We start from the raw sequence: 27,428 nt of genomic DNA, 5'->3' as shown, positions 1-27,428 counted from the left end.
GTGTAGGCACTGGGATGGGTGTGGGGACCCCTGTGCTAGGTAATTGGTTTGCTGAGATAGTGGAGTTAGAGGAATAGCCGCTATGGAGAGATGCCTCAGGTGTGTTGAGAGGGCGAGAAGGCGGAGAGAGAGGAAGGAGGGATGGGGGAGAGAGGGAGAGAACTGAAGACAGAGGGGGTGAGAGGAAGAATGGTGCACACAGCTTCAATTCAGTAACATCGGCCGGGCTTGGCTGGTGCAGTAGGCTTGCTACAGAAGGTAGATTAAATAATGTGTGTGTGTGTGTGTGTGTTGCAGCAGCCCGAGGCTCTGTTCCTCCAGCACAGAGGGACTCCAGCTGGAGGCGCCGTGTGTTTCCCTCTCCACACTGTCTGCTCCCTCTATCTCTCTACGTCTCCTCATCCCTCTCTCTCTCCCTCAATCCACCTGTCTGTCTGTGCGCTCCACATGTCGCTGGCTCGGCAGTGGGAGCACGGGGGAACACGGGGGAACGAGGATGTCTCTGTCTCTCTCTAATCTCTGTCAGGAGCAGTGGGACAGCGCCTGCTTTACCCGCTCCAGTCCTGTCTCCATGGCGATGCCAGACTGGGACTGATTTATGGCCCGTGACCGGCCTGTACTGTAGCCTCGGGGTGGTGGGAGGAAAGAAGCCTCTCTGCCTGTCTGTCTGTGTCTCCTGCCCTGATGAGTCATCTGCCCTGAATGAACTGTAACCGCACAGTCCTTCTCCCCTCTGCTCCAATCATTCTCCCCTCTGCTCCTGTCGTTCTCCCCTCTGCTCCAATCATTCTCCCCTCTGCTCCAGTCGTTCTCCCCTCTGCTCCAATCATTCTCCCCTCTGCTCCAGTCGTTCTCCCCTCTGCTCCAGTCGTTCTCCCCTCTGCTCCAATCATTCTCCCCTCTGCTCCAGTCGTTCCTCCCTCTGCTCCAATCATTCTCCCCTCTGCTCCAGTCGTTCTCCCCTCTGCTCCAATCATTCTCCCCTCTGCTCCAGTCGTTCTCCCCTCTGGTCCAGTCGTTCTCCCCTCTGCTCCAATCATTCTCCCTCTGCTCCAGTCGTTCTCCCCTCTGCTCCAGTCGTTCTCCCCTCTGCTCCAATCATTCTCCCCTCTGCTCCAGTCGTTCTCCCCTCTGCTCCAGTCGTTCTCCCTCTGCTCCAATCATTCTCCCCTCTGCTCCAGTCGTTCTCCCCTCTGCTCCAGTCGTTCTCCCCTCTGCTCCAATCATTCTCCCCTCTGCTCCAGTCGTTCTCCCTCTGCTCCAGTCGTTCCTCCCTCTGCTCCAATCATTCTCCCCTCTGCTCCAGTCGTTCTCCCCTCTGCTCCTATCGTTCTCCCCTCTGCTCCTGTCGTTCTCCCCTCTGCTCCTGTCGTTCTCCCCTCTGCTCCTGTCGTTCTCTGCTCCTGTCGTTCTCCCCTCTGCTCCTGTCGTTCTCCCCTCTGCTCCTGTCGTTCTCTACTCCTATCGTTCTCTGCTCCGGTCGTTCTCCCCTCTGCTCCTGTCGTTCTCCCCTCTGCTCCAGTCATTCTCCTCTCTGCTCCAGTCGTTCTTCCCTCTGCTCCAGTCGTTCTCCCCTCTGCTCCAGTCGTTCTCCCCTCTGCTCTTGTCGTTCTCCCCTCTGCTCCAGTCGTTCTCCCCTCTGCTCCTGTCGTTCTCCCCTCTGCTCCTGTCGTTCTCTGCTCCTGTCGTTCTCCCCTCTGCTCCTGTCGTTCTCTGCTCCTGTCGTTCTCCCCTCTGCTCCTGTCGTTCTCCCCTCTGCTCCAGTCATTCTCCTCTCTGCTCCAGTCGTTCTTCCCTCTGCTCCAGTCGTTCTCCCCTCTGCTCCAGTCGTTCTCCCCTCTGCTCCAGTCATTCTCCCCTCTGCTCCAGTCATTCTCCCCTTTGCTCCCCTCTCACCCTCCCTCCATCTCCCTTCTTCCCCTTATCTTTCCCTGTCTCATTTCCTCCATTCTTTTCCCTCAATCCCCTCAGCCATCACTATTCCACAAAGCCCTGCTCCAAGCCCATATCTCTCCTTCTTCCCATCCCTCCATCCATCTTTACTTCTGTTCTGTCATCCTTCAATCACTCGTTCTTTCTTCTATCGCTCCATCCATCCCTCTCTCCTCATGGGGGTCTGATTGCATGTGGCTCGCAGCATGGTGCTTTCTTGTCCGTCCCATGTCTCTGTCACAGACACACACACACACACACACAGCTCCACAATCCCTATCCCTACGCCCCAGTCTCCAGCCAAAATTAGATCCAAACATAGCATGCTGCATCCTACCCAAATCCTAACAATTTGTCATTCTCTGAAATATGGAATCAAAAGGACAGCATGGGGGAGCAGTTGTGTGTGTGTGTGTCTGTGTGTGTGTCTGTGTGTGTGTGTGTGTGCCTCTGTTCCTGTTCTGACGGTAATGCAAGTTTATAAGTCATTTGTCATGGGCGTATCGCAAAGCCACCCCGCGTCTCAGAGCTAAAGGGACATGGAGGCAGAATGGAAGGTGTGTGTGTGTGTGTGTGTGTCTGTGATGGAGGTAGAACAGAAGAGCCCCGAACCATAGTCTAACAGTAGTGTGGGAGGCATGGGAATTAGCCACAGTGGTCGTCTTTTCAAAGCCCAAACGAGGCAGTGCCGCTACACACAACACAAGCACAGAAACACAGCGGAACGATGGAGAAGGAGGAGAAACTGGAACGAGTGAGGGGAGTTTTAATGTAGACCTGATCAACTGTGTTTGGGATTTTATTCACTTCTTTTTTTGAGTGTGTCTGAGAGGGCAGAGGTGGCAGCATTAGTGTAGTCTACAGCTGTGTGTGCGTGTGTGTGTCAGAATGTATGAGGTCTCGGGAACACATGTTTTGCTTTACACGGGGGAGAGAGAGCTCCTCGCTTCACTGCAGACTTCCAATGTAGCTAATCACATGGCTAATTAAGGAGATCACAACACTGTGGTGCGTGTGTGCATGTGTGTGTGTGCGTGTGTGTGTGCCCTGCTGGTATAGCCAAGAAGTGAACTATAAATGATGTAGCCTATTTAAATGATTAGCAGAGACTGCGTGGGCCTGATTAATTTCATCGTAAACCAGTCCCTTAAAGGATGAGTTGAATTGTGATTCAGTGGTAATCTCCACACCGATGATTCAATTCATCGTAAACCAGTCCCTTAAAGGATGAATTGAATTGTGATTCAGTGGTAATCTCCACACCGATGATTCAATTCATCGTAAACCAGTCCCTTAAAGGATGAATTGAATTGTGATTCAGTGGTAATCTCCACACCGATGATTCAATTCATCGTAAACCAGTCCCTTAAAGGATGAATTGAATTGTGATTCAGTGGTAATCTGATGATTCAATTCATGGTAAACCAGTCCCTTAAAGGATGAATTGAATTGTGATTCAGTGGTAATAATTGTAAATTCAGTCCGTAAACCAGTCCCTTAAACGATGAATTGAATTGTGATTCAGTGGTAATCCACACCGATGATTCTCTTAAAGGATGAATTGAATTGTGATTCAGTGGTAATCTCCACACGATGAGATGATTTAAAGGATGAAATTCAGTGGTAATCGATGATTCAATTAAACCAGTCCCTTAAACGATGAATTGAATTGTGATTCAGTGGTAATCTCCACTTAACCGATGATTCAATTGTGATTCAGTGGTAAAACCGATGATTCAATTCCCGTAAACCAGTCCCGATGAATTGAATTGTGATTCAGTGGTAAACCACTTAAACGATGAATTGAATTGTGATTCAGTGGTAATCTCCACATCTAAACCAGTCCCTTAAAGGATGAATTAAAGGATGATTCAATTGAATTGATGATTCAGTGGTAATCTCACACCGATGATTCAATTCATCGTAAACCAGTCCCTTAAAGGATGAATTGAATTGTGATTCAGTGGTAATTCTCATCGTAAACCAGTCCCTTAAACGATGAATTGAATTGTGATTCAATTCATCGATGATTCAATTCATTGTAAACCAGTCCCTTAAACGATGAATTGAATTGTGATTCAGTGGTAATCTCCACACCGATGATTCAATTCATCGTAAACCAGTCCCTTAAAGGATGAATTGAATTGTGATTCAGTGGTAATCTCCACACCGATGATTCAATTCATCGTAAACCAGTCCCTTAAAGGATGAATTGAATTGTGATTCAGTGGTAATCTCCACACACCGATGATTCAAATCATCGTAAACCAGTCCCTTAAACGATGAATTGATTTGGGATTCAGTGGTAATCTCCACACCGATGATTCAATTCAACACAACTGTGTCGCCCTCACCTTGATCATGGACTGACCAATGAATGATCGGCCTTGTAGTTAAACATGTCATTTTAAACATGTTCTTTCTACAGCTTTAGTTCCACGTAGATCCTCCCGAGTATTTCACTCTCTTCACTGGTTTTCTCAAAGAAGCTTTGCGCTTCTTTTGGACTCGGCAGGGAGGTTGGAACACCAATGAGAGAGAGATATAGCATGGAGATAGGAATGTTATTACAGAGAGGAGATAGTAAACGGGAAAGGGTGTAGAAAGAAGGTAAGAGAATGGTGTAAAGAAAGAGATGTAGAGATTGAGAGGCAGGAATGGTGAAAGGAGCACGGGAAAGGGGGAGAGGTGGAGAAGAGGGGGGTGGAGAGAGTAACAGAGGCCTTATAGCGGGCCCTCTCTGTGGAGTTAACTCTAAGTGTTCATAATGACCGTCTCTGAGGACGGCAGACACAGACACACATCTGAAGAGCGACGGGAGAGAGAGAGGGGGAGGACAGAGGAGAGAAATCGGGAGCTGTTTCTTGAGGTGGGATGAGGATAGGAGAGACTTAAAAAAAAAAAAAAAAGATTAACGGGAGAAATGTATCGCTCCCCACTGCTCTCCGAACGGAATAATTAAGCACGGAGATGCAAAAGACTCCTTAATTAGATTTTTTAATTATTTAGGAATTCACTTTTTTCTATAGTGGCCCAATTAAGAAAGCTCATCAGAAAAACTAAAGAGATGAAGAGAGTCTTCTCCTCTTCCTCCCCCTCTGCTTTCTTTGATTCATGGTGAGGGACAGAATACCTGCTCCCCCTGTTTTGAAAACTTCTCTGATGAAGGAGGGATGGCAAGAAGGAGAGATCTCTTTGCGCTCTGTTTTTAATGAACAGGTGTTGTGATGTAGACTGAGAGGAGGAGTGGAGAGTGGCGGGGCGAGAAAGAGGGAGAGAGGGACAGAATACTCCGAGGGGTTGTTAATAGCAGGACTCTAATGATCATGTAGAAATGATGAAGGTAATTTGACCTCTTTGGAAATAGTATATGAGTTCTAGCTGTTACTGCTGAACAGCTCTTACAGGATATAACGAGAGAGAGCGGGGGAGAGAGAGCAGGGGAGACTTGTCGTCCTGCCCTGTGGGAACCAGCTATCTAGCTACAGTAGTGTCTCGTGGTGGGTGTTAATTTTCTAGGACTGCTCACCAGAGGCCTTGCTAAATTAACATCTGATGTGCTCAGAGACTGTCCCAAAAACCCTGGAGCCCTGTGCTCTACCCATCCTTCTCTCTCCCCTCCTCTTTTCTTCTTTCTCTCTTGTTCGTCCACATCACCTGTTTCCAGTGGTTGAGGTGTATTCCCCAATTGGGACAGTGAGGTAGCCTATGATGAACACTGAGTAGTAATAAACGGCCACTTAAGGTTTGGAGGGGAAAGGGGAAAGAAAAACTACCTTCTTCAGCACTTGTAGATTCTCCTTGTTATTTAATCTCTTTCCCTCTATTCTCGTTCTCTTTCTCTAAGTGCTGTCAGTCTCTGTCCCTGCCGGTGAGTAAACACACTTATGGTGAGGCGTTAAGAAGGGAGGGAGAGAGAGAATGAACGAGGGAGGAGAGGAGGAGAAGGCGTTTAGTGTGTCTTGTTCCTGTAGGGATTTCTCTTTAAATTACCTGTTAAATGGCCTCAAGAGGAAGGCATGTGTTTGTGTGTGTGTGTGTGTGTGTCTGTCTGTGTGTGTCTGTGTGTGTGGTGCTGTAGGCCATCCTCTTTGGTTACGCACAAATGCTTCCCCTCCAAGGCATGTGAGCTTAATAATACATTTGAATTAAAGTGATTCTGTCTGTATGTTCTACCTCTTCTCCTCTCTGTTTCTTGCACACACACACAGATATAGTGTTGTTCTCAGCGTATAGTTTCTCCCTTGCGGTCTCAGTCGGGTCAGGCAGTGAGCAGTCACTGGACAGTGTCCTTGTTGACCACAATTAGACCACATAGTCAGAACCAGTCTAGAGGACCAGGAATGCTTGTCCAAAAAGGCATCAGGGGTGTGAGTGGGGTTGTATGATGCTGTGAGTGTTTGTGTGTGTGGGGTGATTTCTTCCCCCTTAGGGTGTCTCTGTCTATATCAGACCCTTCTGCTGTGCTGGCACGCGTGCTGCCATGATGCCCAGCACTGGTTCAGAACAGGGGTCCCTCTTCACCCCCACCTGCCATATTTTCACCCCACCCTCCACCATCCCATCAACCTCCATCTTTGGCAAATCAGTGTGTTTCCTTATGCACAGGAGACTGGTGGATGGGAGGGAGGGAGTAACAGTAGAAGGCCCTCCTTTTTCTTTTCCTTTCTTTCCTGTTCTTCTCCCTCCCTCTGTCCAACGGAGAACTTTGAAATAATTTGTGTCTCGTGGGTTTTTACACATTCTAATTTCCAACTAAATGGGACATCTGTTTGTGAAAGGGAAGATTTGCCACGGTTGCCAAGGCAACTATCACTCTGAAGGAGTTGGAAAAAAGAAGTCCAACAGCTTTTCTGGACAGAATTAGACTGTAGTGGATGTAGCTAACGCACATTATCCCTCCAAGACAAACACAGCTTAGACACATGCTAGTTCCTCTGTCTTTTGCTCTCTGTCACTCGCCCTCTTTCTCTCTCGCTCTTTCCTTCCTCCCCTCACTTTTTGCCTCAACCCCCTTTTTCTCTCCCCCTCTCTCCCTATCTCTTCTCCCCGCTCCCTCCCTACCCGCCCCCCCCCTGCATTATCATAAGAAGAAAAAGATACGCATCACATTGAGATCTGCCACCAATTAAAAAGGAAAGCCCCTCCCCCATCTCTCCACTCTTTCCCCCGTCTCCCCCACTGCCGTTTCAACTGTCTCTCCTCCTCTGTGAAGCCACCTCTTCCTCCATGGTAATTGGTCATTATTTAGAACAGGAAGGGACAAACGTGCTTCCCTAGCACTTCTAAATGCTATTTAAATGGGAATTCATTATGTTCTACGCTAACAGGGTTAGCGCCTAGCGCCACGGCTGTTATTAGGGAAATGTGGAAATGAGACAAGCAGGCAGGCGGCAGTCTAGGCTCAACCATGGGAATCAAAATACAACAAAGACCTGTTGTGACACTCTACAGAGGTGTGTTTGGAATGGAGTCAGACTAGACCGTGGATGATGGGCGTATGGGCAGGTATGGACACAGGAGAACGTCGAGGAGGGCTAGTGGCAGGTATAAGAGGCTAGAGATGTCCGATCTTTTACTCAACCTGCAGCTTACTTCAAAGTGGTTAGTGTGCATTGGACCTTGTGACCATGTTGACCCATATCAGTGTTAACCAAATGGGAGGTCAACTCATGGCTTTAACATCATGAGTGCCGGCTTGAAACAAGATCCCTACTTTAAGCATTAGGCAGGTCAACGCACAGACAAATCTTTAAGGGGAACCTTGCTGGCATATTTGGGTGTATTCTGTTTCTCACTCTGCCCCCTCCCCTCTTTCTTTCTTGGCCCTCCTCTGTCCTCGCCCCCAAAGCCTGCAGGGTTTGGACCCCTCTCTCCATTGCCGCTCCAGGCACCTCCATATGACACAGCTCTCACCCACCTGCTCTCATCACACACACACACACACACACACACTGGGCTGCTGCAGCTTTCCTCCACCTGCTGCAACAAGGGAGGTTTACACGATGTTGGAAGCAGGCGCTGCCTACACCCCTACCTCTCCAGACACACATGCTGCTGACATACACACACATTGAACACACACACACACACACATACTTCCACAGAGAGACTCACTTCCTCATCCCCTTAGTCTTTCTTTGTCTTCCAATCTTCCTGTCTCTGTCTGTTTGTCCGTCAGCCTCTCATTTCTCCCCCATGCTTCTCTTCTTCTCTCATTCTCTCCTTCCTTTCTCTCTTTCACACTTTTCTGTCAAGTGTATCCACTTTGCGAGAAGATGTAGGTGGCGGCATGTGGACGTCCACATGAATCCCCCTCCCACCCTAGCGGCAACGTTAGTGCAACGTTAGTGTAACGTGTCTCTGTGCATCCTGTGAGATCAGCATCCGACGGGAGCTCATTATCGCTGGGCATGAAGTCGTCTGTCAGGACCCAGCAGATTTGTCATCTCTCAGTACCTCGCACTACCCATCCAGGGATAGGGGGAGGAGAGGGAGAGGGAGAGAGGAGGGGGGTCTTTGTTCGGGGTAGTTGGCTACAGAATCTGGAGAAACTCACACAGCATTTCATGACCGTCGCAGGGTAACTATTCCTGACAGTGCATGTCATAGGGATCCATGACAGATGTGTCATAGTGTGACTACGTGTCTTAATATTGGAACCTTGTGAGGACAAGGTGACATAATTGTGTTTACTGCATATTGCTTGAGATTGTATCGGCAACTGTGTTGTAACTTATAAATTCATGGTAAAAATACTTCTTTTGAAAAAGGGCAGTAAATTGCTGAAACATTGTCAATAGAAGCGTTCTTTCCTCCTCGTTCTCTCAGGTTAATACGGTAAGAAATGCTTTTAGCCTGATTTAGTGTCAGAGCTTCACTTTCTGTTTTATGGTGCGATGTAAAACACCAGAAATATTGGTGATAATACGATAGTGAACGACCCAGATGTCATATTCTGCCATGTAGCCCGAAGTTCCTGCAAAGTCCTGTGTATGTTTAACTACTAGTAGTCTTTCCTAAGTCCCACTTTATTGCATGTCACTGATGTAGATTTGACGTGTGGGCAGATGTACAATTATGAAGCGTAAGCTATAGCACAGGTATAGGAGAGACGTGTGTGAGAGGCTCAGTCCCTGATCAAACACGGTTTCCTCTGAGATTCAGAGATTCTGACTGGGCTAGTTTCTGCTGATCTGTACTTTTCTGTTTCTAAAAAAAAAAAAAAAATTAGAAAGGGAGAGGGGGGAGAGGCACGGCGGAGAGGCGAGAGGGGGAGAGGCACGGAGGAGAGGGGGAGAGGCGGGGGGGCACGGAGGAGAGGGGGGAGAGGCACGGCAGAGAGGGGGGAGAGGCAAGGAGGAGGGGGAGAGGCAAGGAGGAGAGGGAAGCGAGGATGGACAGGGATGCGTTTGTCTTTTGTGACATCCAACTTGATTACAGAGGAAGAGCAGCAAGCAGGAGGGAGAGGAAGAGTGACAGAGGAAGAGAGGAGAGCAGGAACAAGAGACACATCTATTCATCTGTCACTAACCTTACGCATCAGTCCCTCTGTTGCCCTCTCTCTCTCTCTCTCTCTGTGTCTGTCTCTCATTTCTCTTTCTTTAGCTATCTGGTGGTATGTCTGTATCACTCTTTTTTTCCCATTTCTAATTCTTCCTTCTCTTTTTTGTCTTTGTCTATCCGTCTCTCCTTCTCCCTACAGTATATCATATATTTATTTTCTCCTCTCCTAATTCCCTCCACCCCTCATCGTTCCCCTTTAGAGGAAGTCTGCCTGCGTTTTATTAAATGTGGGAAACATCAGTCTATAGGGAGACTGAGACCTGTGTGTGTGTGTGTGTGTGTGTGTGTGTGTGTGTGTGTGTGTGTGTGTGTGTGCGTGCATGTGAGTGGGCGAAAGCGTGTTTGTGCATGCTAGTGTGTGAGATCGTGTGTGCATGTGAGTATGTGATCGACACGGGGCGGTGGGAACAATGTTTCAGCATTTCACCAAACAAGCAGAATTAATGACACAGTGGAGGAGTAGATATGAGAGAGAGAGAGGTGGGAGCTCTGGGATTTATGGGGGGGGGGGTAGTGGTTGGTTTAGACAGCAGCTGCGCTTCATTGATGGGGCTCGCTGTGGGAATGGATGAAACCAGCTTGATTTGACAAAGAAATGTAGATTTTCGAGAGGAAATGTACAGGCAGCTTCACATCTGTATAATATTGTTGTGTGCTGCTGCTAGTTTAATAAAGATGAGTTTTTTATTGACAGAATATATGCTCTCCTTTGAGAAAACCCTATAAGAACACACGTCTGGCTTTAAACCTAATATTGAAGGTGGTGGGGGTTCTTGGGTTGTGTGCTGCTGCTGCTGATGAGTGTGAAGCTGTAAATGAGCACAGCTGTGAGGCTGACTGCTACTGGTCCAGAGCACCAGGCCTTTCAGACTTCACACAAGACAAGTGTCTCTGTGCCCATCAGTGTTTTGTTGATGAGGCTTGGTGTGTGTGTGTGTGTGGGGGGGTCTCCTGCACTCTGTCACAGATGGGCTCTGCGACGCCACGTACGTCTGCTCCAGTTTCACCAGAATGGTTGGTCACTCTGAGACTACTGCTGTACAGTGGTGTGTCTGTGTATAACAAAATGTGTATATCAGCTCAGAGGGGGTTGTGCAGGTGTGTGTGTGTGTGTGTGTGTGTGTGTGTGTGTGTGTGTGTGTGTGTGTGTGTGTGTGTGTGTGTGTGTGTCAGCCCCGGGGCTAGACATTGACTGGTGTAGCTCAGTGACTGTACTGTGTTTAGTGGATGAGAGCTCTGTGGTAGTCCGTCACCTAATCCTCCACCCACCCAGTGCTTAGACCCCCTACTGCGCTCACCACTCGCCTGCAATTAAGCCATTACAGAGACACACACACAGGCGTTGAGAGGGGGAAAGATGGGAGGAGAGACAGACTACAAAACAGCATTGCTTGATTTCCCGTGTGTCAACATTTACTGATAAAGTTTCCCTGTTTCGGTGTCTTGTGTGTGTTCATATTTCTTTCTAAATGTTTTGTTTTGTGTGTGTCAGCGTGTCAGCCCGCTTCCTCCTGACCCTGCTGGGTGTTACATAAGTCATGCTGAGCGCCAATATGTCCCCAATCTGCCTCTCCACAGAGAGAGGGGAAGTGGGGATGGGGGCAGGTAGAGGTAAAGAGGTGGAGAGGTGAGATTAGACAGGAAGAGAGGGAGGGAGAGAGTGGGTGCTCACTAGAAGACAGAAATATAGAAGGAGGAATAGATGGGTTGAGTTATGGTACACGGATAGATACAATGAAGATGGAGAATGACAGATTAAGTGAGGACATGGGGAAATGAAGAAAGATGGTGACGGGAAGAACAGGAGGGTACGGTGGTGTTGAAGTAAGGACTGTTCTGTAGCTCACACAGGGAAAGGGGGGATACCTAGTCAGTTGTACAACCGAATGCATTCAACCGAAATGTGTCTTCCGCATTTAACCCAACCCCTCTGAATCAGAGAGGTGCGGGGGTCTGCCTTAATCGACATCATCGGTGCCCGGGGAGCAGTTGTTGGGGGTTAACTGCCTTGCTCAAGGCCAGAACGGCTGATTCGAACCAGCGACCTTTCGGTTACTGCAGGCTGGGCCCTGTCACATTTCTTATCCTCCTGACTGTCAGCGTCAGATATACAGTACTCTGCCTTTCAGCCTTCTCTCTCTCTCCTTCCCCATCTCTTATTTTCCCTCTATCCCACTCCCTTTCTTTCCCTCTCTCCCCCTCTCTCTCACTCTGCATCAGTGTCGGTGTCCGTCCCTTTCCCTATCTCTCTCCTTCCCCTTTTCTCTCCCTCCGTCTCAGTAGTCCTGCTGTGAGGATCAATCTTTCCGGCTGGACTGGCTTGTGTGTGTGTGTGTGTGTGTGGTAGTCGTGATTAAACATCAAAGTCTGTACATTAACCATTGTGTGTGGGAGGGAGAATAGTGTGCGCTGAGAAAGGTTTAGAGTTGGGATTAATAACGGAAAAGAGAAAGAAACGTATTTCTCTGTAACATGAAATAGCGTCTTCTTGGAGTCAAACTCTCTCCTGCTTCTCCCATGTACCAGCGCGGGCTATGTGTCTGTAAATGAACTTATAACTGTCCTATTGAAAGATTGGAATCCTATTGTGTGTGATAGAGAGAATGGGACAGAAGCAGTGTTGATGCTACTTCTTCAACTGACTCATTTTAAAATGGCTCCTCATTGGCTCATGGAGTAGACTTAAACAAAGAGGACAATGGGAGATATCAGACAGTCAGAGGACATAGAGTACCTAGCAGTATTTACTAGTATCTAGTACTGACAGAGAGAAGTTCCCTCAGAGTAGAATGTATTGTTTGTGTGTAATTACCCAGTAATAGGAAGCAGTGTTAACAGTCAGTAGCCTGTGTTTGAACTAGCCCACCTAGCCTCCAGGCTAGTGAATGAGTAAATGAGAACAGGAAGGCTGCTAAAAGCATCTCTAAGCAGCTCTGTTGACCTCTATCTGAGCAGTGGCGTCCCAACGGACCTCTCCCACCCCGGAACACTTTTAATTGAAACAGGCTCTTAACGAGGTTAGGAGGGGGGGTACGGAGACACACGTCAAGTGGTGCGGGGAGGCAGGGGGTTTAATAAGAAAAACTCAGCTCTTAGGAGTGACAAGTGACAGCAACCCCCTTTAATATTACACAGATGTGAGCATACACACATGCGTACACATGCACACACATACAGTACACGCACATACACAGTCTAATAAGAGCACACAAGCAGAGAGTGTGTGTGTGTGTGCGTGTGCTTTCCTCCCCTTCCTTCCAGGCTGTTATTAGGGTCGTTAAGTCGACAGTAGCTCTTAATTAACTCAAGCTGAGGTGATGATGGTGGGGTGTGACTGCATCCACTCTGATTCTCTGAGAAATAACAAACTTGAAATGAACACACACACACTGTAACGGTTCTCTTGTGGTGAAGGAGAGTCGGACCAAAATGCAGCGTGTAGATTGCGATCCATGTTTATTCAACTAACGTAACACGGATCTAAATACAAACATTACAAAAATGGTGGCGGCTCCGGCGCGGGACATGGACTCCACTCAAACACTGTCTTAGTCCCTCCTCCTCGCGTCTTTGGATAGTCCACCTTCGCCACCGACCATGGCCTAGTAGTCCTCACCCAGAACCCCACTGGACTGAGGAGCAGCACGGGACTGAGGGGAAGCTCGGGACTGAGGGGAAGCTCGGGACTGAGGGGAAGCTCGGGAGTGAAAGGAAGCTCGGGAGTGAAAGGAAGCTCAGGAGTGAAAGGAAGCTCAGGAGTGAGAGGAAGCTCAGGCAGGTTGATGGATCTACCAGATCCTGGCTGGCTGGTGGTTTCGGCAGATCCTGGCTGACTGGCAGATCCTGGCTGACTGGCGGATCCTGGCTGACTGGCGGATCTGGCAGATCCTGGCTGACTGGCGGATCCTGGCCGACTGGCAGATCCTGGCCGACTGGCAGTTCTGGCAAATCCCGGCCGACTGGCAGTTCTGGCAGATCCCGGCTGACTGGCGGATCTGGAAGAGTCTGGTTGACTGGCGGATCTGGAAGAGTCTGGTTGACTGGCGGATCTGGAAGAGTCTGGTTGACTGGTGGATCTGGAAGAGTCTGGTTGACTGGCGGATCTGGAAGAGTCTGGTTGACTGGCGGATCTGGAAGAGTCTGGCTGACTGGCAGATCTGGAAGAGTCTGGCTGACTGGCGGATCCTGGCAGACTGACGGATCTGGCTGCTCCATGCTGACTGGTGGCTCTGGCTGCTCCACGCTGACTGGCGGCTCTGGTTGCTCCATGTAGGCTGACAGCTCTGGCGGCTTCTTACAGACTGGCAGCTCTGGCGGCTCCGTGCAGACTGGCAGCTCCGTGCAGACTGGCAGCTCCTTGCAGACTGGCAGCTCCTTGCAGACTGGCAGCTCCTTGCAGACTGGCAGCTCTGGCTGCTTCATGCAGACTGGCAGCTCTGGCTGCTCCATGCAGACTGGCAGCTCTGGCTGCTCCATGCAGACTGGCAGCTCTGGCTGCTCCATGCAGACTGGCTGCTCCATGCAGACTGGCAGCTCCATGTAGACTGGCAGCTCTGGCTGCTCCATGCAGGCTGGCAGCACTGGCTGCGCTGAACAGGCGGGAGACTCCGGCAGCGCTGGAGAGGCGAGGGGCACTGTAGGTCTGATGCGTGGTGCTGGCACTGGTGGGACTGGACCGAGAACACGCACAGGAAGCCTGGTGCGGGGAGCTGCTACCGGAGGGCTGGGGTGTGGAGGTGGTACTGGATAGACCGGACCGTGCAGGCGCACTGGAGCTCTTGAGCACCGAGCCTGCCCAACTTTACCCGGTTGAATGCTCTCGGTCGCCCTGCCAGTGCGGCGAGGTGGAATAGCCCGCACTGGGTTATGCAGGCGAACCGGAGACGGCGAGCGCAAGATTGGTGCCATGTAAGCCGGCCCAAAGAGACGCACTGGGGACCAGACGCGTAGAGCCGGCTTCATGGCATTTGGCTCGACGCTCAATCTAGCCCGGCCGATACGCGGAGCTGGAATATACCGCACCGGGCTATGCACCCGCACTGGAGACACCGTGCGCACCACAGCATAACACGGTGCCTGCCCGGTCTCTCTAGCCCCCCCGGTAAGCACAGGGAGTTTGCGCAGGTCTCCTACCTGGCATAGCCATACTCCCTGTGAGCCCCCCCCCATAAATTTTTGGGGCTGACTCCCGGGCCTCCTTGCCAACCATGTTCCCTCATATCGCCGGCTCCTCTCTCGGGCTGCCTCTGCTCTCCTCGGTACCTCCACCTGTTCCCAGGGAAGGCAATCCCTTCCCGCCAGGATCTCCTCCCATGTGTAGCAACCCTTTCCATCCAATTTATCGTCCCATGTCCATTCCTCATTGCGCCGCTGTTGCTGCCTTTGTTGCTTCTCCTGCGGCTCCTGCCTGTTACCACGCTGCTTGGTCCGGGTGTGGTGGGTGATTCTGTAACGGTTCTCTTGTGGTGAAGGAGAGTCGGACCAAAATGCAGCGTGTAGATTGCGATCCATGTTTATTCAACTAACGTAACACGAATCTAAATACAAACACTACAAAACAATAAACGTAACGAAAACCGAAACAGCCTAATACTGGTGCACATACACACAGAACAAGGACATCAAGACACTAAGGACAATCACCCACGAAACACACAAAGAATATGGCTGCCTAAATATGGTTCCCAATCAGAGACAACGATAAACACCTGCCTCTGATTGAGAACCACTTCAGACAGCCATAGACTTAACTACAATCCCAATACATACACACCACATACAAAAACCCATGCCACACCCTGGCCTGACCAAATAAATGAAGATAAACACAAAATACTTCGACCAGGGCGTGACACACACACTCCTATAGCATACACACATTCATTAGCTGTCTCTCTGGTTGCGCCTCCCTCATCTATTCCGTCTTCCTATTCTGCTTCTCTTCATACTGTCTGTCAAAAGATATATAGAGAGAACCCAGACTTGTTCTATACTGTATAGATAGATACCACTCTCTTCTGTGTTTTCTCTCCGTTTTTCTTCAACTCCCTTTCTCTACCTCTCTCTTTTCCCGTCTCACAACATCACTAAAGCAAGCTCCCTCATTCTCTCTTTCGTCTTTTGTCTCTCTTTCTCTATTTCTCACCAAGCCTGTTCCTCTCTAGACCTCAGGATAAATCTAGAATTGATTTAGATTTAAAATTCCTCTTCTGGCGTGCTGTTTTTCTTCCTAACGACTGTGAAGTTAACCAAAGTGTGTGTGTGTGGTTAACGCCTCGCGCCCCTCAGCACTGCCTGATTCGTTAATCATTCATGGGCTTTCTCCAATGATATCATTAAGCTTCTGAATGGAGAAACACACACACACACACACATACACACACTGAAATAGTTACACACACACATTACTGAGAGCGAGACTGATCTCTTATTTGTTTTCTAACCTTCTAAAATATTACCCTGTTAAGTAAAGTGGTGTTTTGGGTAAACCTGACTCTCTCTCTCTCTCTCTCTCTGTCAGTCTCTCTCTCTCTCTCTCTCTCTCTCTCCTCTCTCTGTCAGTCTCTCTCTCTCTGTCAGTCTCTCTCTCTCTCTCTCTCTCTCTCGCTCTCTCTCTCTCCCTCTATGTCAGTCTCTCTCCCTCTCTCTGTCAGTCTCTCTCTCTGTCAGTCTCTCTCTCTCTCTCCCCCTCTCTCTGTCAGTCTCTCTCTCTCTCTCGCTTTAGAAAAGGGGGGAAAGAATCACATCAAATGAAAGTGATTTTTACGCCGTTGTTTTTTTCCCAGCGTGCTTTGCTTTGCCCCTAGACGACGCCTAGGGATCCAGCGCTCTAACTGAAACATCTGTTTCCTTCTTTTTCATATCCGTAACAAATAACAAACCTATCTTTAATATGCTGAGCACGTCCCCAATTCTCCTCCCTAACTGCACCAAAAAGTGCTAGTTTATTTCTAATCCCTTTCCTGGTCAAATCCTATTCATATCGTGGAGATGTTATCCATAGTATTATGTTCTTTTAGTTTTCGTGTTTAGACTGCAATCAGAAGAATCAGGGGTTTTCCTGGAGTGAAGTTGCACTCTCACAGTTAAATCAGTGTATCTTCCTTTTGCTACTGGGATAAGGATGTGACATGTTACACTGCTGACATGTGACATTTTATATGGTCCATGTGCTTATAAAATAATACAGTCAGGTGCACCTTCAGAGTTAGATGAACTCGTGGATACCATTTTTATGTCTCTGCATCCAGTATGAAGGAAGGTGGTGGTAGTATCATGATCCAATGCTAACTAGCGTTAGCGCAACGCCTGGAAGTCTATAGGTATCTGCTAGCCGGCTAGATACTTTATAGCATGTGATTTTGGCCCTAGTGGTAGAAAATCCCAGACTTTTAACTTGAGATGAGCTGGAAGTGGGAACAGAAAGAAGAAATGCAAGTATTTACATAATGTACAAACTCACTCTTTTCTCTCTCATTCCCTTCATCTCTATCTCATTCCATCTCCATGTCTCTCTCAATAGCCCCTTAATTCTTTCTCATCTCCCCTTTTCCTTTTCTACCCCCCTTCTCTATCTCTCTGTCTCTCTCTTTCTCTTTTTATCGAACCCTCTTAGGGAAATTACAGTCCAATTGCGATTACCAGAGAAAAGTGTTTTTCCTCTTCATCTCTCCATTCAGATATGAAGAGGGGATGGATGGGTTGTGTCTCAAATGCCACTCTATTCTCAATATAGCTCTGGTCAAAAGTAGTGCACTAGGGAATATGGTGCCATTTGGAACGCAGATGAGACTGGCAGCTCATCTCATTTTAATTGAGACATCCATGTTAAGACGGACATGAATATTTAACCGGCCCAATTAATATGCTAAGGCCAATTCAAATGTTTTAAAATTCCCTGTGTAAATTATTGAAATTGCGTTCACTGGGAACTTCAGATGTTTCATAAAGTGTTTAGGCTCTGATGTCCCGAAGTGATGGAATTTTAATGGAGTAGATTCTAGCTGAAATGGGACACCGTTTCCCATGATGCATCTCTCACTTAACCTCTCAGGCAGTGACCCCAGGGTTGGGACCATCACCAAATGTATCCTGCTGTATTATACCACTAGGTCTCTTTAATCAAGTGTGTGTGTACATGTGTGTGTGTGTGCCCCCCACACACACACACTCTCGCTTGCATACGTACACAAACGGCAGGAAATGATAAAACAGCCTCCATCTGACGTTCCACTGAAGCGCCAAGCGACGGACGGCGTGGCGCCGATAAAAGTTGGCTTTTCCAGTGACTGCCCTCTGCAAATTAACAAAAGCCGGCGGTAAGAGAGCTAACGGCGCCGTCATCGTGGTTACACACGCGTGGCTCGCCTTACGGTACAGAGGAAGATGGATCTGAGGACTCATTGTTAGTGACATGTTAATTTCTCCACCGTCACTCACCCACCAGAGGCGTCCGCTATCAAAGTGAAGGGACACGGACCCAGCCGCCAAGTCCCTCTCTTCCTCTCTCCTCTTTTCCTCTCTTCTCTTTTCCCCTCCCGTCCTGGAAGGCTCCAATGCCGACTGTTGAATCAAGCGGACGTTAATGTTTAATGTTGGGGTTTTATATCCTAGCGCTTTCTGCCTGCTCATCTACGGTTCTGTCTAATTTATACTATTGCACTTTGTACGTGGCAGCAGTGGTGTTTGATTCAAGTTTGGAGGGAGTTGATTTGATTTGTCAGAGCAGATGATTGAGGTTCAGAGATTAAGTGCCATTTTGGCTATCACACTTAATCTGTCCACCCGCAGGGTTCTCCCCCCGCAGGGCTCTCCCTTATTAGAGATGATGATCTGATGGGTGATTTTGTTGACAGTGATATGATATACTGTATTAATCTTTCTCTCTCTCGTTCTCTCTCTTTCTCTGAGCCAGGCAGCCATGGTACTATGGCTGGGGGTTCAACCTGCCAAGAGGTCAGGCTCTGTTGGACAAGTGGAACCAGATTCCCGACTCCACCGACATACTGGTCACACACTGCCCCCCACTGGGTGAGGGAGACATTACACCTGGGGGACACAATCATGAGACATCATCGCACACACGTTACAAACACACGCACATTCACACACGCACATGTGCGCACACTCAGTGCTTTGATAGACTGTCAAATCAGTAATACTTTCTGAATAATCTGTCATTTATTCCTGTTATCATCCTCGTGTAAATATCTACCCACACTTACATACACATTTGCATAACACACGCACACTTTCACAGCTCATCTCCCGCTGCAGCTGGGAGATGCTCAGACGAGTGTGTGTGATTGATTTCTGTGGCTGCTGCGTGGCGTCTCGCCTCTAAACACAGGGAGTTATTTTCCGTTCAGTTTAGCCAAGTGTCTCCAGCTCCCCTCTCCTCATAAGCCACCGGCATATGGAGCAGCTACAGCGGGCCACTAATGCCTATTAGAGGGAGAGACAAAGAGAGGGATAGAGAGGAGGGGGAGAGAGAGGGAGAAAGAGGTGGGGAAGAAGGAGAGACAGGTGGAGAGAGAGGAGGCTGGGGAGGAGAAGGAGAGAGAGGGAGATGGAGAAGAGAGAGACAGAGGGAAAGAATGGACAGAGAACTACAGAGAGACCGTTGGTCTAGAGAAAGAGGAAGAGAAGGATACAACAGAAAGCGAGGGGCTAGACGTAAAGTGACCGAGTAGAAAGAGTGAGAGGCGCGGTTCGTTCGCACTGCGGCAAAACCCATCGTCTTTTATGGGGCGCGATAAAGCGATGGAACGGAGATGGAGGAAAAGGAGGAATATGGCCTTTTTTTATCTAACGATGAGGAGGAAGATACATAGGAGGAACAAATCTGTATGAAAGCTGTTTACTCACCAGCTGCCTTAAAACAAGCAGAGAATTAGTTGAGTGTCCAGAAATGGAGACAGAGCCATTACTCTTCACATCACAAAAGTCTCCACGGACTTGTAAAGTAGCCCAAAGTGATTTGAGTTTTTTTTGTTGCTGAATTACATTTACTTATTTCGAGCTTTTCACTAGATTTCAAAGCACTTTGTGTCACCCCACCCACCATCAATGTGTGCATGGCACGAGAAAAAACAGTCCTGATAGTGTTTCTATAGACTCAGCGGTATGCTTCCTATAGAAGTGACACTAAATTTGTAAGTCGCTCTGGATAAGAGCGTCTGCTAAATGACTTAAATGTAAATGTAAATCAGTCCCTCTCTCTCCTCTCTCTCTCTCTCTCTCTCTCTCTCTCTCTCTCTCTCTCTCACCCGTGTCACACTGTGTGTAGGGTTCCTGGACTGGGTTCCTAAGAAGATGCAGCGGGTGGGCTGTATGGAGCTGCTCAACACTGTCCAGAGGAGAGTACAGCCCAAGCTGCACGTGTTCGGACACATCCACGAAGGTACACCCACACACACACACACATACACACTTTCATTCTGTATGAATGAGGTTTCTCATACTGCTACACAAGCCTACATATTTAAATCAGATTATCGATCTTGTAGCACAAGGTCTTTGGAGTGCGTCATTATGACTTGTTTATGGATTCTTGCCACGAGGCTGTATTTGATTCTATTAAAGGCATACATTATGCCTGGAAGTGGTACTGCAGCGTCTCATCCAGGCCAGGGGGGACTGGGAGGCCTTCTCTCCAGGCTGAGTGATTCTTTTTTTGGGGTTAGCAGGTCAGCGTGGGTCCCCCGGAGCACCATGGCCCCTTCGGAGAGGACCAGATTAGTAACTAGATCAGATTCACACAGGGAGGAACAGGCCGGATTTAGCCCTGCGTGTGGATCTGTGCGACTGAGATAGATTGGGAGCAAGGAAGAAGGGAGAGAAAAGGAATTGTAGCTTTTGTCATTTGTCACATGTTCTTTATATCAGACCGGTTCATTCTGAGTGATTGAAAAAGGCCAAAAAATATCTCACCTGTAAATCATTTCCTACATGTCAAACGAGATGCAGTTGTCAGTGTTAGATGTGGATAGTTCTGTCAATAAAGGGAAATGTAGAGAGTGTAAAGAAGTCAATGAATAAATGAGTGTTACTGTCAGTCTGTCTTTCTCTCCCTCTCTAACAGTCGTCTCCCTTCCTCTCTCCTCTACCTCCTACAGGTTATGGTATGATGACAGACGGCACCACCACGTTCGTCAACGCCTCGGCCTGCACCGTCAACTTCCAGCCCATGAACCCGCCCATCGTCTTCGACCTGCCCAATCCCACCAGGACCACATGACTAGAGAAGCCCCGCCCTGCTGAACCCCCCTCCAATCAGGAGACAAGTGGTGGGAAGGCAGATAGGTGAGGGTGGTGGGCAGGTGTGGTGGAGTACTGTATATAGTCAAGGCTCTAACGGATGCTGTGTGTGTGTGTGGGTGTGGGTGTGTGTGCGTGTTGGTGTGTTTGGCACAACACACACAAGCCCAAGTCTCTTACAGACGATGTGTGTGTCTAAAGAGACAGGCGCTGTTGCCAATCCTCACTTGGCAAATCCATCTATGTTCTTTTATATACTGTCATTCCTTTATTTCAACAAAAGCTCTTACAAACTCGAAAGTAAGGCAAAAGACAGACCCCAGATGCCTCATTTCTCATATGGACATGTCAGCATTAGTCTGTGAATCTTCTGTTGCACTTCTACTGCACTGACAATCTGACCTGGCTGTCAGATAGAGAAGAGGACAGGGGGAACAGTGTCTCCTGTGTCACTGTTTGGACTCACAGTCTTTCTCTCAGAAGAAGACACTGGATAACTCTCATTCTCTCTTGTTCCTCATAGAGGACTCTGTTAAGCCACCAGTGGAAGTTGCTCAGTGGTGACGTTTTGACATTGTGACATTGTGGTCCACCCTTCATTTGAGACCTTCCCTGAGGAGTGATTGAACACTTACCAGTAGGGTTTCAGAACATGAACCCAATGTCCATGTTCGACTTTGTGGAGCTGTTTGCCAGCACAGAAAGGATACCCCTTCCAGTACTCTGATATCACACATCCTGCACTGCAGATTAAAACACTGCTTTCCCCTCATCCCTTTTTCTCTTGATCCCTCTTTTTCCCTGCCCCTCTAGTTTCACTCTCTTTCTTCTCTCTCTCTCTCTCTCTCTCTCTCTCTCTCTCTCTCTCTCTCTCTCGCTCTCTCTCTCTCTCTCTCTCTCTCTCTCTCTCGCTCTCTCTCTCGCTCTCTCTCTCTCTCAGGCCTTGGGCATGGTGGTTTGTGTGTGTGTGTGTGTGTCTCTGTATGTGTGTGTGTGTGAGAGAGATCAAAGTGTGTGTGTGAGGGCAGCGGGAGGTCTCTGCCGCGGGCTGTGTGTGAGTATAAGTGTCAAACGTGTTGACACCACTCCCCTGGGTCTCATTACAACTCTCAGTAAGCCTCTTAACCAGGGGAGAGGGATCTCTTCTCTTCCTCTTTTCCCTTGTTTTTCCCCCTCTCTCCTTCTTCCCCCCTCCATCCCTCGTTGCATGTGTAATCAGCTCACCCTCTCATCCCTGGCTCATGTGCCGTGATCCTGACAAGTTTATTCCGAGGTCACCGGCTGGGAAGTCTGCACGATTTTGATTCCTGGTACGGATTACTGGAAATACGTAATAGCCAACGAAGCGGATTGGGAAATGTGTTCGCTCCCGACCCTGTACAGAAACAGCGGTGTCTGGAATGTTCTCGCTGCTCCATGGTGCCCTTTCTGGGAGAGATGTATCATAGGAATGAACTTTGAACTCTTAGTGGACCAATGGATGACGATGAGGTGTAGGCCTAATGTACCGTAACTGGTCAAGAAGTCGGAACTGTACATCTACATCACCTGTCATTGTAAAAACATGTTAGCAATCATGGATTACTTCAAATGTTGTTAAATATGTGTGTTGTTTAAAAAAAGAGCCAGTGCAGAAACAATGTTTACATTTTATTCTAAGTTCAGTTCTTTCTTGAATAGGCTAATAAATGCTAATTACTGTATAATAATAGCTGCACTGTGTTACACTCTAAAAAATGCTGGGTTGTTTGGTTGACTCAACTCACAAGTTATTTTCTTTAAAAACTTCAGGGTTATTGATGCTGGGTTATTGAGTTATGACCCAGCTGGTCAGATCAGAAGACAGGAGGCGTAGTTTAGTAGGGGCGTGGTTTTCAGATAGTTATTTTTAACCACCCATGAAAGTAAATGTCATTCCTATTCATCTGTTCGGTTGCATAGTTATCACATATTAAGGTCGAACATTTAAAATTTTGTAGCTTCAATGACGCTTACAGAAGTGTATATGTTCCCTAAAACCTATGTAATACAATAAGGTGGTATACCTTATTAGGCAACAAGATGGTATACCTTATAATAAGTAATAAAAAATCTTAAGTTTTATTGGCACAATTCCTTTAAAAACAGCGCATACATTTTTTACATCATTTACACACATAAAAACGGCAACAAAGCATAAAACACAGCATTTGAAAGTTACATTTAAATTTGTTAAAAAGTACATGTTGTTAAAACCAATGAAAACAACCATGAATAAAAGTACTTTCCTTGTAAAAACATCAAATCTGTAGAAGCCATTTAAAATGTGTACTAATGATCTAACAAAGGTAAAACATTTTTAAGACATGAAAAACATGTTAAAAAGCCACTTTGTTAAAAAGCTGTCTTCAGTCCCTTGTACAGGAGCGGGGTGAGTCTTTATCAAGCTCACCTCATCCTGCTCCTCTGAATAGATCATCGTCCCGTCCTTCGGGGCCCAGAGGAGATCCCTCCCCTAGGCGCATCGCCCTAGGCACCGCAGCGCTGTCAGGCCGTGGTCGCCGGGACCTCGGGTGTTGTGGAGGACCCTTCGCCTGGGGTCAAGGCCCCCTTCCTTCTGTACCACCCCAGGGCTTCCGTGGCTACCATGGCCACTGCCTAGGGGGTGGTCTCTACGTTTTTCGCTACCAGCAGGTTACGGGAGGACCACAGTGCTTCCTTCAGGCACGTGAGGGTGCCTTCGGCCCACCCCATACAGCACGAGCTGAGGTGTTAGGTCCTCCCCTGCTGGCAGACACGAGGTGATCAGGGGGCCTGCTTCCTTCCACAGGTCCCTGGCGGCTCTGCACTCCCAAGAGCATGTGCCTCACCGACTCTTCTTGGCCGCAGCCTGGTCGGGGGCACGCGGATGTCCTCGCCATGCCCCGTGAGTGCATAATGGCCCTGACCAGGAGGATCTCGTGGGCGACCATCCAGGCCAGGTCCCGATGCCGATTCAGGAGAGCAGGATGGGCCACGTTGCGCCAAACCGTTGTGGGCTCACCTATAGCGAGCCCGCTCACTGGACATACTGGTTCCCGCTCCTGCACAAGAGAGAGAAGAGAGCGGTGTTTTGTTAAGACAGTGACTGTTTCTTTTTCCAGTTTAAAATGTCTTAAAAACTTCTGGAGCTGGGCGTAGTGTGGGGGTAGCAGGAAAGAGACTGGGGCTCGCAGGTCGACTGGGATCAGCCTCAGAGTCCTGAGGTAAGATCCCAGCCAGAACCGTGCGAGGGCCTGAGTCTTGTTGTTGACCGGGGAGGTGGCAAGAGTCAGATGTAACGCTGTGTAGCGGCTGCCCAGGAACAAGTAGAGGTCAGGCAAGCCTTTCACCCCCTTGGACCTGGGCCTCTTGACCACCTCCCTCCTCAGCCTCTCCCACTTGCCTCCCCACAGGAAGTAAAAAAGCATCCGCTCCAGGTCTAAAATACTCCTTCGAGGGGGGATAAAAACAGAACTGATTAATAAAAGCACAGGTAAAATCACAGCTTTAATGATTAAAACCTTGCCCTCAAAAGTCAGCTGTCGTAGTCCCCAAAAACCCAGTCTCTGTCTTACTGTCCCCAGGATTCCACTCCAGTTTCTGCTCCCTCCTCCCCCCCGGTCAAACTTTACCCCCAGTACCCTTATGTCCGTCAGTTTAACTGTCAGAGGTAGTCTGGTCAAGTCTGGGTCTGCCCACGGTCCGAAGAATTGGGCCTCTGTCTTGTCTCTGTTCAGTCTCGCCCCAGAGGTTCGTCCGTACCAGTCAGTCCTGTCCAGAGTCCTGTCGACGGATAAAAGGTCGGTACATAAAATGTTGACGTCGTCCATGTAAAAGACGCACTTGGCGGTCATCCCCCCACTCCCCGGGATACCCACCCCACTGATCCCTTGGTCCCTTCTCAAGACCTGTGCCAATGGTTCAATACAGGCCACGAACAGAAGAGGAGATAACGGACAGCCCTGACGGACGCCGCAGTGTACTCCCACTGCTTTTGACAGATGCCCATTTACAAGGATTTTGCTGGTGATGTCCCGTACAGCAGTCCCACCCAAGCTAAGAACCTGTCCGGGAAACCCATTTTTGCAGTACCTTAAAGAGGTACTGGTGCGAGACCCGATCAAAGGCTTTTTCAAAATCTAAATTTAGGACTACAAGCCGCATGTTTCTGTCTCTCGCATAACAGATGGCATCTCAGATCAGTATCAGGCTGTCCGTGATCTTCCTTCCGGGCACGGCACAGGTTTGGTCCGGGTGGATCACCTCCCCTAAAACAGAAGACATTCTGAGTGTTAAAACCTTGGTCAAAAGTTTACAATCAAAGTTTAAAAGGGTAATCGGTCTCCAGTTTTTCAGGTCCGTCCTGTCGTATTTCTTGTATAAAAGAGTCACGATCCCCACTCTAAAACTGTCGGGTAGTCTGTCAAGGTGTTCGAAGTCAGTAAAAACAGTCAGAAGTTCGTCGGCTAAAACATCCCAAAAGGTCAGATAAAACTCCAAAGGGAGGCCGTCCTCCCCCGGTGATTTACCCCTCTTAAAACGTTTCAGTCCTTTGTCGATTTCTGTCCTCATCAGGTCTTTTTTCAGGTCGTCTGTATTGGGTAAGGTCTTGTCGATGTATGTTAAAAGGTCCCCCATTGTTCCCTCGCACACATCTTTAACCCCAAACAGTTCCCCATAAAAGTCCTCGACCACTTCCTTATTCCCTCTGTGTCTGTTTTTAAAACCCGTCCTTGTTTCTCAATCCTGTCATAATCCTACCCTTACTAACTATTTTCTTAAAAAAGTACCTAGTGCACTTCTCCCCCTCTTCTAATTCCCTTTCCTTGCTTCTTAAAGAAGAATCTTAATATTACAGACGAATGTGTGAAAAGCATGTTATTGACATTTTAATTTGCAGTATGTAAATTTAAGATGATGAACAGGAGTGACATTTAGTCTCACGGGTGGCCAATAAGATCTTGCTTAAAGCCACTCCCCTAATAAACCACGCCTCCTGAAAATAACCTAAGGATTACGTTAAATAAGACCCAGCTTCTAGGTCAACCCAGCATGAGAGTAAAAAATACCCAACTGATGGTTACATTAACCCATGTTTGGGTAATCCCAACTACCCAACATGTTGGGTCATTCATGCAACCCAACTGGCTGGGTCAAAATAACCCAACATGCGTTCTGTCCACTATTTAACAAACGCTAAATTGGGTTGTTTTTAGCCTATCATTTTTTATAGTGCACGGGGTTACCCACACCTTGTGTAGCTATTATTAACGCGTTCATGTTGTCAAGCAGTTGTCTGCGTAAAAAAGGGTAACATTTTTCTTTCGAAAGCACTTGTGAATGAGCGTCCTTCCTCTGCTCGTCTGGAAGCCTTTGGTTGGCTAGCTGAGCTCAAAGTGTGGTTAGCATAACATGACAACATCCCTGTTTGTTCTCTCTCATTATATATCAACATCCCCTCTGGCTACATTTTATTCCCAGGGTCACTGGGCTTTTACTGCTGTTCTGCACATTGTGCTAGCTGGGCTATGTCTTAATGGGGCAGATTAGTGGGCTGTTGTAAGAATAAGTTAGAGTGTTTACAGATAAGTGCGTGTGAATACTGTATGTGGGTGTATACCTGTGTGCGATTGTGTGCATGTGGATAGAGCCAGGGGGTAAGCATCCTGGGAACATGCTTAAGCGGGGGGGGTCAATGTCTGTATCATCGTACTTTCTTTTAAAGATTTCTGCGGGGGGGGGGGGGATGTCTGTTTGTTTTTCGCCATTTCTTACTATTCTCTTTCAACCATAACTTTGAAATGTCTCGCTTTTTATGCACTGTGCCTCAATAGCTGTATTCTGTATTTCCTGTTTTCTTTGAAAACTCAACATGTTTGCCGTTGTATTTCTCGTTCGTTCCTTGGGGCATGCTGTTCTGAATCTAATAACTTTTGATGACAATCTGCTTGTATTGTATATCATTGTTACCATTGTTTGGGATATACTAACTATTGTTTTTTAAAATTGCTTTAATGATGTACAATATTTTTTCATGTGAAAAGAGAAAAAAGTCCAACCATTTTAGAATGGTATTGTATAATGTGTTGCCCCTGGAGACAACTCTGTAAATGTAAAATACCTTTCTTAAAACTACCTGCTTCTGGTTTTCTGAGAGATTATCTACACAAATTTAATTAAACCTTATCTGTGACCAATGGATCATCCCTCCTTCAAACTCTTTCTTTATGTAAGTTTTCCTTTTTCCTGGTGATTATTATATATTTTTTCAACTTGGCTCTTTTGCACCAATCAAACGTATCTGTGTCTCATATCAATTATGTGGGCCGGGACCAGAGGTAATTTCCAGTGTCTCAACCTGGGTTCTTCATGTCTCATTTGATAGCTTGGTTCTTACACACCTCTGCACATTCTAATGAGAACCCTTGTTCAAATAATTACAGCAGTAATCCCGGAGGAGATGGGGTAATTTATTTGCGGATGGTTTTTCGCTTTACACCATTAATACAGTACCTTTCATATGGACTCCCATCTCCTCGCTCTCTTTATTTTTCTTCTATCCATCCCTCCCTCTCTCTCTTTGTCTATCTTTCCATGGTCTTACACTCCATCTCCATTGCCCCCTTCCGTTTCTCGCTCTCTCTCCATCTTTCTGTAGATTATAATGATCT

The 27,428-nt window shown here is 47.8% G+C and overlaps 1 protein-coding gene across 1 annotated transcript in view; it reads left to right on the top strand.

Moving 5' to 3' along the window:
* The window catches only part of LOC115133128 (metallophosphoesterase domain-containing protein 1-like), a 35,997-nt gene extending 14,827 nt beyond the window's left edge, over nucleotides 1-21,170 (top strand). The window contains exons 4-6 of the mRNA XM_065021202.1: nucleotides 18,413-18,528; nucleotides 19,787-19,900; nucleotides 20,616-21,170. Of these exons, the coding sequence (XP_064877274.1) occupies nucleotides 18,413-18,528; nucleotides 19,787-19,900; nucleotides 20,616-20,737 (352 nt within the window). The 3' untranslated portion in view covers nucleotides 20,738-21,170. The remainder of the gene's footprint in view (nucleotides 1-18,412; nucleotides 18,529-19,786; nucleotides 19,901-20,615) is intronic.
* The last annotated feature ends 6,258 nt before the right edge of the window (nucleotides 21,171-27,428 follow it).

The sequence above is a fragment of the Oncorhynchus nerka genome, linkage group LG8, assembly GCF_034236695.1.
Source record: "Oncorhynchus nerka isolate Pitt River linkage group LG8, Oner_Uvic_2.0, whole genome shotgun sequence".
Classification (NCBI taxonomy): Eukaryota; Metazoa; Chordata; class Actinopteri; order Salmoniformes; family Salmonidae; genus Oncorhynchus; species Oncorhynchus nerka.
The sequence above is the reverse complement of the archived record's forward strand: the minus strand, read 5'-3'. Positions and strand labels throughout refer to the sequence as shown.